The 13586-nt window shown below is 35.4% G+C and overlaps 1 protein-coding gene across 5 annotated transcripts in view; it reads right to left on the reverse strand.

Moving 5' to 3' along the window:
- Window positions 1-13586, reverse strand: part of EXOC6B (exocyst complex component 6B) — a 603818-nt gene that overhangs the window by 487070 nt on the left and 103162 nt on the right. For all 5 annotated transcript variants that reach the window (XM_079111444.1, XM_079111442.1, XM_079111441.1 and 2 more), the window contains exon 6: window positions 12660-12864. In XM_079111444.1, coding sequence (XP_078967570.1) covers window positions 12660-12864 — 205 coding nt within the window. The remainder of the gene's footprint in view (window positions 1-12659; window positions 12865-13586) is intronic.

Below are 13586 nucleotides of genomic sequence, written 5' to 3' on the forward strand. Positions count from 1 at the left end.
AACTCCCATCTCATCTTGCTACAGCAATGAATCTGAGAACCAGAGACTCTTAAATTACCCCATGGAAAGCAGAAAGTAAAATCAATAATGCCAGAAATAAGCATAAAAAATCCCTTACATATAAGAGGAATTCTTCCTTTATACTCAAGGTTAGAATTTTTCCTGTTTCATATCCAGTCTACCAATAAATCCTGTCTGCTATTCATATATTTCAAACACAAACACTTATTTTTCTTTTCTTTTTTGTTCAACATATTTTATCGAAGTTATATGTGCAAAACTATGCACGGTTAAGTTTTACAAAGTCAAATTATTCTACAGAGTCTGTCATGAGAAACAGCAGCCGTCTTCTATTTCCCCCCAAGTCGCCTTCCCCAGAGGCATCACTCTTCCCACCTTTACATTTTTATCTCTGTATGAAGTGCTTATGTGAGCTACTGCTTGTTTGCTTTTTTTTTTTACTTTTTTTATTGTACTTTTTTTATTTTTATAAAATATATAAAACATAAAATTTATCACTTTCACCATTTTTAAGTGTGCAGTTCTATGGCATGAAGCACATTTACACTGTTTTACAAACATCATCACTGTGGGATCCCATACTTAGTTAGCAGAATCTGACTAGGTTAAGCCATGGGACATAGAGGCCTGGCTTCTAGAAACTGCCGGGAAGCGTATGGTGCTGTGTGGGAGGGTTCCCTGTCTCCTTCTGGAATTTTCCCCTTAAGAGAATGACTCCCCTAACTCCACCCTATCCTGTTCATCATGGAAGAAGCTCCTCCAGGTCCTGGTCCCCTTTACCTGTGTATTATAAATAAAAGAGAGTTGGGTGAGTTTGTTGTTGTCAGAGGCCAGAGCTGGTATGGCCAGACCTGTCATGCCCCCTCTCATTTAAAAAGAGTATTGGCTCTTGTGTTTTTATTGAGTACTTAAGTTTTGGGGTAATTGAGTGATATACAGCCAACATCCTCCTCTGGCAGTTAACCCTTTTCTCATTCACGTGGGATGTGGCTGAGAGAGACCCCCACATATCACCATCCACCTTCAGAACGTTCTCATCTTTCCCAACTGAAATTCTACACTCTTTCAAACTAAGTCACCATTCTCCCTCCCATGACCTATGAAAAGCATCATCTACTTTCTGAGTGTATGAATTTGACTATTACAAGAACCTCCTATGAGTGGAATTGTGCGATATTAGTCTTTTTAGTTGGCAAAAGGACCTTTATTTTATTATTTACATGCAGTGCTGAGAATAGAGCCCAGTGCCGCGCATGGGCAAGGCACTCTGCTACTGAGCCACAACCCCAGCCCCAATGTTTGTCCTTTTATGCCTTACCTATCTCACAGTATAATGTATCCAAGTTGTGTCAAAATGTTTTCCTTTTCAAGGCTGAGTAATATTTCATTTTGCGTGTACAGCACATTTTATTTATCTGTGAATAGAGTTGCTTCTACCTTTAACTATTGTGTTGGGGTTTTTTTGTTATGTTTTGTTTTAGTTTTTTAGTTTAAAGCATTACCCACTGACTTTCCTCTATGTAAGATCAGGATTCAGCTCTTTCACACATTTGACACATTAGCACCATATATCTATAGCCAGTACCCATTCACCTACCCTTGCAAAACAGACACATCAATGGCTTAAATAAATTAATTTTTAACATTTAATTATTTTAAATATATAAGTGCAATGCCATGTAAGACACTAGGATCAATTCTCCTTTATTACACCATTTTTGTCTTCCAGAGTCATAATTTTCTTATTTTTATGTTTGTTTAATTTTCTATGTACTTAGCATTACTTTGTTCTCAAACTATCTGAATTTCTTCTCATTTTGCACAAACACAAGCAATCTTCTACCACATTTACCTTCTTTAAAATGTCTCTTTTAAACTTTTTAAAAGCTCCAAGTAGTGCTGATTGCACTTTATAACAACTATTCTACCATCAACGAAGTACCTCCTTAAACATCAATTCAGGAACTCAGTTGATATCTCTCCTCTGTGTCCTAAATCTCATATATTCCACTTTGTTGAGTTCACACAAATCACAGGAAGTAAATTTGGAGGGCTTTTCAATATTTAAAAATTCTTTATCCTACCCTCACACTTGTTTGATATAGAAACATGGATGGGTAATCACTTTCCCTCAGAACCTAAATGAGTGCTCCATTTCAATCTAGCTTCTAGTATTAATACTATGAAGTCCAAAATCATTTTGACTACCAATCTTTTTTTTCCCTCTTTGCAGGCATTTAGGACTTTTTTTTCCTCTTGTCTTCTAAATTCTAATTTTCACAACATGCCTTGATTCAAGTCTATTGTCATCCCTTTCATTGGGCACTTGATGGATCTTTTAATTTGGATATCCATGCCTCAAAATTCTGGAAATTTTTCCCACATTGTTTCTATGATGAATTTTCCCTTTATTTTCTCTGCCTTCTTTTTCTAGAATTCCTAATATTAACTGCTGGATCTTGAACTGATCCCTAATATGTTTATATCTAATCTACTTCCCATGTTGCATCTTTTTTTCTTTTAGTCTTCCTTCTGGAAGATTTTTCTCAACATTCTTTTCCAAATTCTCCTTTAAATGATTTCTACTATCATATTTTTAATCTTAAACATTCTTCTTTTTTTCTGTATTTTTTAAAGTAGCATTCTGATCTTATTTTTTACATGTAATTGACTTTTTCTTATCTTTCTAAAGCTACCGATGATACATTGTTTTGTTTTGTCTCTTCTTGCATAGATATTTTCTCCAAATCACTTATTTATATTGTTTTTTCTGACCTGTACCTTTCATATTACAAGCTTTTCTTAAATGTCCAGTGATCCTCAGCCTTATATTCACATTTTAAATTGGGTAACACAAAAAATTGGTTGAAAATTCTGTGCATGTACAGCAGTCTGGTTCACCACACACTTCAAGGTGATCTGACTTGTCCGTCCATTTTGCTGAGGACTATCCAGTGGTGATATCTTTAGAAATTTTCTCTTGAGATAATCATATTATTCAGAATATCTTCAAATGTCAACTTAGAGGGTATAATCTGGTTATTAGAGTTCTGGGAGCCAAATCAGGAAAGAGAGTCAAGGGAAGAAGGGGATAAACTCAGCATTTATTATTCTGACTTTCACTCCATATTCAATATGGTTCCCCTACCCTCAATCTTTATCTATTTTCCTCCAATCTTCTGCTGGGGTTGTAATAGGGAGGTTGACTGGTGGGGGGAAAATGGAAAAGGAATCGGATTATCTGGTTTTGAAAATGATTTTCGACCAACCCTACCTGGGCATCAGTTTTACCTCCTATCCCCAGAGGAATTTGATACCACAAATTTCTATGATTTGAAGAGTTCTGTGAAACCCTAAAAGTGGGTTGACCTCAGGTTTTACTACCACTGGTTTGCATTGCTGGTTTAGGACTAAGTGTTCTTTGGATTTGATAGGACCATTATCACATATCTTTTCACTTATCAGCTTCCAAAAAATTCTGCTATCATCTACTCTCCTTTACATATGGAGTTTGTGCTTTTGAAAACATTCCTTTAGCTACTATTTTTCTGAGTCTGTAGAGGGAGAAGACATAAATGCATGTGTTCAATCCATCTTTAACAAGTCAATTTGATTACTTCTTAGCACTACTACAGTACTTTCAGAAAGGGTCAAAATTCATTTAAAGAGCAATTTTAAATACTTTTATATACTTAAAGAAGAATGTAATTGGAGACTAAGATCTTAAAACATAAAAAAAAAAAAAATAGCTTTTCCTGGAAAGTATAAGGAATAGAAACACTAAACTTAAACATACACTGAATATATCTTTAATTGATTTAGTAACTACCTCCTATCACCAAGTATCTGTCACCAACCATGTTAATGGGACTAGAGATTGAAGAATAAAAAAAACATGCCTCTACTCCTACAGAGAGATTGGTGGGAAGACAAGATAGGTAAAGCAATAACCAAATCAATGGGGTGCCCCACTGTCCTGAGATACTTAGGAGGGCCCTAGAGGCTCACTACAGTCCCCATTCTCATAGCTCAGCAAGACAGAGTTAGCGTCCTCTAAAAAACCCTCGGTCTTTCTAGGTGACACAGTGGCAGTGATGTGAGAATTCCCCCTAGCCAAGTCATCTGTCTGACCAGCAAGGAATAACACGGGGCACAGGTGCCTAGATGTTCTCTGCCCTTCTTCTAACTTCTTCATAAACGAAACAAGAACAAGGTCCCTTTGCTGAGGCATGACCCACCTTTTGTAGAGCAAAGCTGAACCCATAAGAGCCCTCCACATTGACAGGAAGATGGTACTCCTATGCATTGTGCTGACCTTGCTACCTATAAAGTTACTAAGGGCAAACTCACTTTTCACCTCTAGAGTGTGATACCAATCCATGTGTGTCTATGCCTCTTGCATGACACCATCTTTACTACTTATTAAATTATTTTTTATATATTTAGGTCAATTTCTGTTATCTTCTTCTGTTCCATCATTCAGTTTTATTCTTGGGACACCATACTGTTTTAGGTATTGTTTGTTTTTAGTACAAGCCAAGGCCCAATAAAAAGAAGGTTCTCTAAAGAATTTAATCTCAAAATAACAAATACACACACAAAAAAAAATGGCATAAATAATGTAATAACTACTCCTCCTCTGAATTTTCTAAGCAATTGTCTATTTTAAAATAAGCGCCTCATAAAGCCATGTTCTCAAACTACAGAGACTCCATATGGCAATTTTCTTTTAAAATTTAATAAAGGAAAAGTTCTCCCAATAAGCTAGTATGTTTTGCTTAGCCAAAACAAATAAATAACATACACACATGCACACATGTACATACATGCACGTGCACATATACACAAAATTATAGTTTCCTTTCTACACTGAAGAATAGAAAGCTCAAACCAAACTGCCATATACTTGTTAAATTAGACTGAAGAAATGAATGATTTCTTTTTTCTTACCTCAACTTAATACCAATAAAGAAACATTGATCTTTTAAACTTAATGGTCATATAATAGATGTGTTTTTTAACTAAAATCAGGTTCAAAATATTTTGAAAGCATATATAACAGAAATTACTTCAGTGGGCAAAAAGAAGACAATTATTTTTTTAAAAGGAAATCGAATTCAAGACTGAAAATTGCCACAAAAAAACTGTGGCAATTAAATTTTTAAAAAATATTTTTAAGTTGTTGATGGACCTTTATTTTACTTATTTATTTATATGCAGAGCTGACAATCAAACCCAGTGCCTCACACATACTAGGCAAGTGCTCTAGCACTGAGTCACAACCCCAGCCCCCTGGCAATTAAATTTTAGGAATAAAAAATTCATCTAGGACCATTCATCTAGGATGGTCCTTTCTTTTCTTTTTTTCTTTTTTCTTTAATTTAGTATGTGGCTGAAATTAAGATAAATACTGGATCTCTCTAAATTTGCTTCCTCATCTATGCAAAAAAGGTACGAATTTCCAATTTTATGGCATTGTTGTGAAGATTGATGTAACATTTAGCAACTTTCTCAGTGTCATAAAACAAATGTCAAACTGGGAGTCTAATCCATACCCCAAGTCTATTCTGTTAACTACCATATCACTTAACAGTAAACTAACACTAAAGCCCTACTATCCTTTTCAGATTTTCTGTGAAACTGTACTACCGAATGTAAGCTATTCTGGTTCATGTATACTCTAAGAACCTCTAAAACAGTTCTTAGATTTCCCCACCTATTCCCCAGGTCACCCATAAGGCAAAAAACCAAGGATCTAGAAATATTCCACATAGATAAATCCCAAAATGAAGAATAAAAGAGAATCGAAAGTAAATCCAGGAATACCAGACCAACCTCTTTGACTCCAAAGGCCACATTTTTGGAGGTCTCATGGAGTTCAGCACATAGACAGTTCAACAGCAATACTGCCTCCCAGAGTAAGTGGTTCCTGCAGTTGGTAATATCATACCAGAGCTAAGTCAAAAATTGTTCTACACAATAAATAAAAGAGCACATGTACCTTTTATTCAAGATTTAACCAAAGATAGTCAAAGGTCGAAAGAATCATGGTGACAACTACTCTTATCCAATGGTCAGCTTCTTTAAAACCAGTTACTAAAGGAAGAATGCGTAGGAGCCTTTGATTTCTTTTATAGGCCACTTCCTTGACATCAGTTCTATAATGCATCTAATTTGGCAAAAGACACATTAGAATTTTTAAAGTAAATATTCCTTCTCTTTGTTAAAGGGACTCACACAGACATCAATCTAGCCACGAATATTTACAGTACAAATGTTATTTAGCCCCATGAAGCCTACAGTAAATTAATCAAAATAAGAAATACACAAATCAGTCCGGTAACAAGTGAATTCCAGAAATCAATTTCAAAAGAAAAACTAGAAAACAGTGGACAGTTAACAAAACACTTCTTTGGGCATCTTTTTAAAAATCACTTTCAGCTAAAGAGTTAACTCCAAAATAAGATACACACAGTATTTTAGAAGCACACCGGAAAAAGATGAACACAGAAAATGAAGAAGAAAGGGGCATGAAAGATGGTGGAATGAGACAGACATCATTACCCTGCGTACATGTATGATTACCCGAATGGTGTGAATCTACATCGTGTGCAACCAATAGAAAAAAGAAGGTGTACCCCATTTGTGTACAATGAATCAAAATGCAGTCTATAAAAATTTTTTAAAAAAGAAAATGGAAAAGGATAAAATGGAGGATTTTTCTACCTGCTTTAAAGTTGGCTCTATTTCCTGTAGCAGAACCCACACTTTTAATCTAATGCCCATGTTAGAAACAGAAAAAGACAAACAAACAAAAAGTGCAACATGGAAACCTGAAAAAGTTTTTGAAAATAAAAACATGACTTTTTAACTTAAAATTCAACATAATGATAAGCAGTGACATAAATAATTTTTAAATTCCTCCTCAGATTCTGCTAAATGAGTAAACTTCTATCCTAATTTTCACACTTGTACATTTTCTAATTTGTCTACTGTTACCCAGGTACAGTAGAAGAAATACAGACTTCTACCCAGGTCTTTTAAATCAGTCCGTAACATTGTTTTCTTCATCCAAACACAATATAAATGTACAATTTAGAAAAAAAGTAATGCTATTTAAGGTCAAAATACTATAATGGAGGCTGGGGATGTAGCTCAGTTGGTAGAGTGCTTGCTCGCAAGCACTAAAGCCCTGGGTTCAATCCCCAGCACAGCAAAAAAAAAAAAAAAAAACTATAATGCATTAGTTTCCTTTTGCTACAACGAATTTAGCAGCTTAAACCCATTATTATTATCTCAGAGTTTCCCTAGGTCAGGAATTCAGCATGTTTTTACTGGGTCCTCTGCTCAGAGTCTCACCAGGCTGACAGCGTGGTGTCAGTCAGGGCTATAATCTCATCTAGAGCTGAGGGTACTCTTCTAAGTTTATTCTGGTTGTTGCAGAATTCAGTTCCTTGTGGTTTTAACACTGAGGTTGTCATTTTCATGCTGGTTTCAGTCAAGGGTCACTCTCAAATACTCATGACTGCCAACATTTTCCTGTCACATGGCCTTTTCTACAAAAGATGGCATCCTGATTCTTCAAGACCAACAATACAGCATATGCAGCAGCTTTGAATCTGCCTTTTTCTTTCTCTGATCTCCTGACTCTCTTTTAAGGAAGCTCACCTGATTATATCAAGCCCAGCCAACTCCAGGGGAAGAGATTTTTACAGGATGTACACACCAGTGGGAAGGGATCTTGGAAGTCATCTCAGAATTCTGCCTGCCATGTGCAATCAAAGCAAGAAGCTTCCTAGTGATAGAGTTCAATCAAGAGCCAATATAAAACCCAAATAGAGGAAAGGATAAATTATATATCTTTCAGATAATCTTCAAATGGCATTATTTGCGTTTTCTCTTATGATGAAATTGGACAACAAACAGTTTGAGATTATAATCTCAAATAAATGTTTGCAGCCTAACTTGTTCACCAGAACTTAATTAGAGTGGCGCCCTTCTGCCGATTTGTTTTGGCTGGCATATTGCAAAAGAAGCCAATCTACAAACTGCTCTAACAGTTCACTGTACTAAGGACAAAGTTCACCCATGGATCACTGAGCAACTCAGGAGACAATGAACAGAAGATGGAAAAGTGGGATGGTATAGAAAAACTCATCTACATAATTTCTGGAAAAGTCCAAACCAACCATCAATACTAAGACCTTCAAATGTATTTTCTCAATGATCCTAAAGAATGTAACTTAGAAATGTTTTCAAAAAGGAAGTAAGAAAATGTAAAAATAAGAACAAACTCTTTAAAGTCAAAACCATGATTGTTGAACTAAAAGTTCTAAATAGCAACATTGACAACACTAAAATATGAATTAGTAAACTAGAAAGCAAACACATGGGGGGGGTTAAAAGAATGACAATTATGAAGAAAGGAAAAAAAAGACAAGAAAGATATTTATCTTTCTAGTTCATTCGACAGCAAGTTATGGCAGAGACTAGCTAGCTGTTCACCAAACCTATTTTGTCATCCTCCTGGTCACAGGGCTGGAGTACATTTGTAAGCCTCATATATAGGTTTGAGCTCTAGACAATGTAATGTTGGAAGAAGTGATGTGTATCCATGTTTCAGTTAGCTTTTGTATCTCTGTGACCAAAATACCCAACAAGAACAGCTTAGAGGAGAGAAAATTTATATGGGGCTCACAGTTTCAAAGTCTCAGTCTATAAATGGCTGACTCCATTGCTCTGGGCCCAAGGTGAGGTAGCATACCATGAGGTCCAGCAGAAGAACATTGCTTGATAGGTGGTGAGGGCCAGGAAGCAGAGAAAGGGAAAGGGAAAAAGGGCCATAGGGAAGATGCACATTTTCAGGACCACGCCTCCCAGTGACCCAACTCCTCCAGCTGCGCCCCCATCTGCCTACAATTGCCACATTCAAACTAGGATGTACTGATTAGGTTACAGCTCTCCTTATCTAATCATTTTACCTCTGAATATTGCATTAACTGGAGCTTTTAGGGATATCTCATATCCAAACCATAACAGTCCATTAAAAACCTTATTACATTTTTTAACTCTATTTCGTCTGTTGTACCCTTGGAAGTATGGGCTGAAGTGGTAGAAACATATCTTAAAAGAGTCTTAGATCCCTTGATAATCCCTTGGGAGAAGAGTTACTCCACCAGGAACACCCATTTTGGCCTTTATATAAGCAAAAGAAAAAATGAGATTTTGGCGTTATAGCAATTAGCATTATTTAACAAATTCAAATTGGAAGGATGGCATACCAAAACAACAACCAAAATGAAACCAGAATACACAGTGCTGGTTTAGTGATCAGGCAGTAGGTATCAAGAATATATTTAACAAGACAAAAGGCTAGACAGTTCTATAATATTGTGGGAAAACAACTGGTAAAACTAGAACCTATAGTAAGTAGAAAGGCAGACCAAATGCCAACAGGGCCTGTGGCACACAATGAGTGAATAAAAAGTCAGAGTTACAGTGTACACTGGCATTTACTTTCTGCTTTAATAAGGTATTACATAAAAGAGATAAGCTATAAAAGTACTCATTAATTTGCAGACTGAAATTATACGAAATAGAAGAAGTCCAAAAACTCGGGCCTCAGAGATTTAGAAAGCTCAACACATATAAATTCCAAAGAGTAAGTGAAAAGAATAACAAAGGATTGAACAATAAAACCCCAAGAAGACTTCTAGTTGAACAGTGACTCAATTCCAAGGCAGAGATCAGATTCAAATATGGTCTTCCCATTCACTATTTCATTTAGCCTCCAATAAGACCATTAAACTGAGATTAGACATGAGGCAAGTGCTGTGCTTCCCCACCTTCACTAATTCTCCAAAAGAGGCAAAAGAAAAATAAAATCATTCTTGAAAACTTCATTTAGAAAACATGGTATGGTAGTCACATAGAACCCACTGGAAAGAAACATATCAGAAGCCTACTAAGTTTCAAGGGAAGCATGATGCCCAAAACAACAAATCTGGGCTAAATAAACCTTTGACTATTCAGAGCCTTAAAACAACCCTCAGGCCCCTAAGCATGCAGAAGTAGAAAGCAGGCAGTGTAAATATAGATGTAATTGTAGATGCAGATATAAATAGGGAAACAGAGAAAAAAATATGCCTTCAATGAATGTATATTCCCCAGAATTCACTAAGAAGTACATGCAGGGGAAAGAAAAGGAAAAATTAATGCACAGTTAGAAGCCCAGCAGAACAATGGACAAAGGAGTTCCTTCTAGACAATCAAGGTCTAAACAAAGAAGTTCCCCCTACAGCAATGCTGAGGGACTTCCTAATGTCTGTCCAAGAGGATTCACAATTTACTATGGAGCAGGAAACAATTTGTCTCCTATTCTTTCCTTATCTAAATGAAAGTTTTGTTTGTAGTTATTTTATTCTAGTTTTTCACTGTGTATTGGGGACAAGAAGAGACACAGGTGCAGACGACTTGTAATTTTAGCTAACTGGTCATCAGTCCATGAAAAGCCACATGGGGACCTAATGGAGATGGGTGAGCACCCCTGAAAGATACTAGACTTTGAGAGGGATGTTGTGAGTAGGTGGTCCATTGGACTCTCCCTTAGGAAAGGGGTGGGTGTGTTCTACAGTTAGACATAGCAGAGAAGATGAAGAGACTAGATACTATACGCCAAACTTCTGTCCTCCTCATCTAGGGACAAAGTGAGATTACACTTCCCAGTCTTCCTTGTAGGTAGGTATGGCCATATTAACTGAATTTTAGCCAATGCAATGTGGGCAGAAGTAATAATGTGTGGCATCCATGCCTGCCCCCTTAAAAATCCTCCCACATACAATACTCTTTGGTCTTTCCCTTTCAGTTTCAAAGACCAGTAAAGATATAGTAAAGATAGCAGAGTCACACAATGCAAAAAATCTAAATTCCTAAATCACCATTGTGAGGGAAAAAATTTCATAAATCAGAAACACCATTTGGGGTAATTCACACAATAAGAGCTATTTCTGAGATGCAAAGTTTTATAGGGGGAATAAAGACCTAACAAAAGTTCAGAATTCACAAAAGATTTCTCCACCATTTCTTTGTATGACAAAAATGTAAAAATCAGCCAATCATTTACACAGAGTACCATAGCAGATACATTCATTTCAACCTGACCTGAATTCTACTAGAGGATCTAGTCTTTACAAGTTATCTGTTTGAACTTCAACTCTCTTAACCTTCCCTAAGCATTCATTTCTTCAGATAATTAAGGAGTGAGACCAGTTAACCTCATATTGAACACAAGAATAATGTTCTAAATGAATTATTTCATCAAAAGGGAAGTAAAGTTAATTTCTCATGCAAAGGCCTAGGAAAAACATCCTTTTAAAAGACAACTTCCAGGGCTGGGGTTGTGGCTCAGTGGTAGAGCACTTGCCTTGCATGTGTGATGAAGTGGGTTCGATTCTCAGCATCACATAAAACTAAATAAATAAATAAATTCATTGACAACTAAAAAATAGTAAAACAAAAAAAAGATAACTTCCACAGAGGCTTTGTACTACGCTTACCTATTTTGAAAGTTTGGCAAAAATCAGTCAACCATAGCTGTTAAAGACTTGTCATACACGAAATCTTTATTCCTATACCCAGCAATGCAAAGTTATTTCAGTGATTAATTTTTGTTTCTTTATCACTATAAAAAAATCATATAATTATTTTTTTCAGGCTTATCACTGACTAGTTTTAAGCTTTGTACTTTGTAAAGTGTAATGCAAACAAAATTTTTAAAAAGGGAGAAAAATATCTGCATTGCCTTAGGAAAGGGTAATCAGCCAATCTCTTGATCCAAATATAATCTATTCCCTCATTCCCCACAGAATGATAAGAACTACAAATGACCTATTGAAGAACACTGTTGTTTATAAAACCAAAAAATACTTTCCATAAACAACGAAATCTTCTATTTATTGTTGTAGGCTACATCATCAGGTATACTGAGAAGTTTTAATAAAATCAATGTGACTTAAATTTCAAAAAGTACTACTGCAAGTCTTAACTACTCTTTTATCATAATGACAAAAGAAATCCAGATGTTCTCTGTGGCTTTAGTGACTTAGAAATAAAGATTTAAAAAAAAAAATAAATATTTCTAACACATTTGCTAATTTGTCAGTTATAAATAAATTCCTTTCTGTGATCATAATTCATAGCATTTCCCAATAGAAAAATGAAACCTGTTAATATCAGAAATACCCATGTAAAACATGACATATTGCTTACATAGTAGATAATTAGCCAAAGGCACATGCAACGTAATTTAGGTCACTAACTATAAGAAGAACTTTAAAATATTGTGAGTTTCAAATCATATCTAAAACCAAGGGAAGTATTTTTTAATTAAATTTCCTCAATTCTCCAATATAAGCCATCATAAACTATCAATATTTACCAAACATCTACAGAGCAAAATCATCTAATAGTCAATAATTCATTGCTCCATTAAGACAATATGAAACATTTTGATCATGTGTTCCCCAAAAGACAAAGAACTTCCCTAAAATGATAAGAAACAGGACATTTGGCAAGAAGAAACCTGTTTAACTGAATACTTGCAAAGTCATTGGCCAACCTATCATAAACCCAAGACCTACTTGCTTCATGGCTGTCTCTCCAATTTTGTCTGAATGTTTGCGGATGCTCTCCAGAAAGTCTTTGAGATCAGACATAGAAACATCCTTTATTTCTTCTCGAAGCTTGGGAATGTTATCCACCATCACCTTGCAGAATCGATAGTGGCTTACTTGAGGCAGATAGGTATGTTCTAGATGTTCCAGAGTTTTCAGTGCAGGATAATGCCTACAAAAGGAATTTATCACCTTTAGCTGAACTTTTAGTCTTCTTTAGGGTAACAGACATATTCCTCAGTAAAAATTTTTAGCTTGAATTAGTTTTCACTGTATATAAAGATAGATACAGTTTTAATTAAAACATCAATGAAAATAACCTCATAATAAAAAATAATATATGCTTTAAAAGACTAGAAAAATATAATCGAAAAAGATTTTATCCAAAGAATGTATAAAACTTAGAATATCTAATAAGGAAATTAATTACACAAATATTAAAATAATTTTTAAAAGAGCATCTCAATGGCAAAAAAAATTATCCTATAAAATGAAATACTGAAAGCTAGACTTCCTACTACAGCAGAGTAAAGAAACTGGCAAATCTTCTACCCAAGAAAAAACAAATATACACTGGACAAAACTACCAAAAACAACTTTTCAGAGCTCTGGAAATTGACCACCAAGGAGAACAACAAATCCAGAAATGTTTATTCTTGAGAACCACTCAACAATGGGACTCTTGTAGTATTCCTGCCTGGGGCTACTTCCATCACTCACCTATCCCCACCAAAAGCCACCAATTACCCTTCTCTTGGTCATTGGTCATAGCTAGTCATGAAAACCTGACATTAAGGGAGGACATGATTTGGAGCAAAGGGTGAAAAAACCATATTTGAAGTAGTAAACTCAATAAAAAATTAAAATATGAATAAGGAAAGTTCCCAGCTCTAC

Source organism: Sciurus vulgaris, assembly GCF_902686455.1.
Source record: "Sciurus vulgaris genome assembly, chromosome: 14".
Classification (NCBI taxonomy): Eukaryota; Metazoa; Chordata; class Mammalia; order Rodentia; family Sciuridae; genus Sciurus; species Sciurus vulgaris.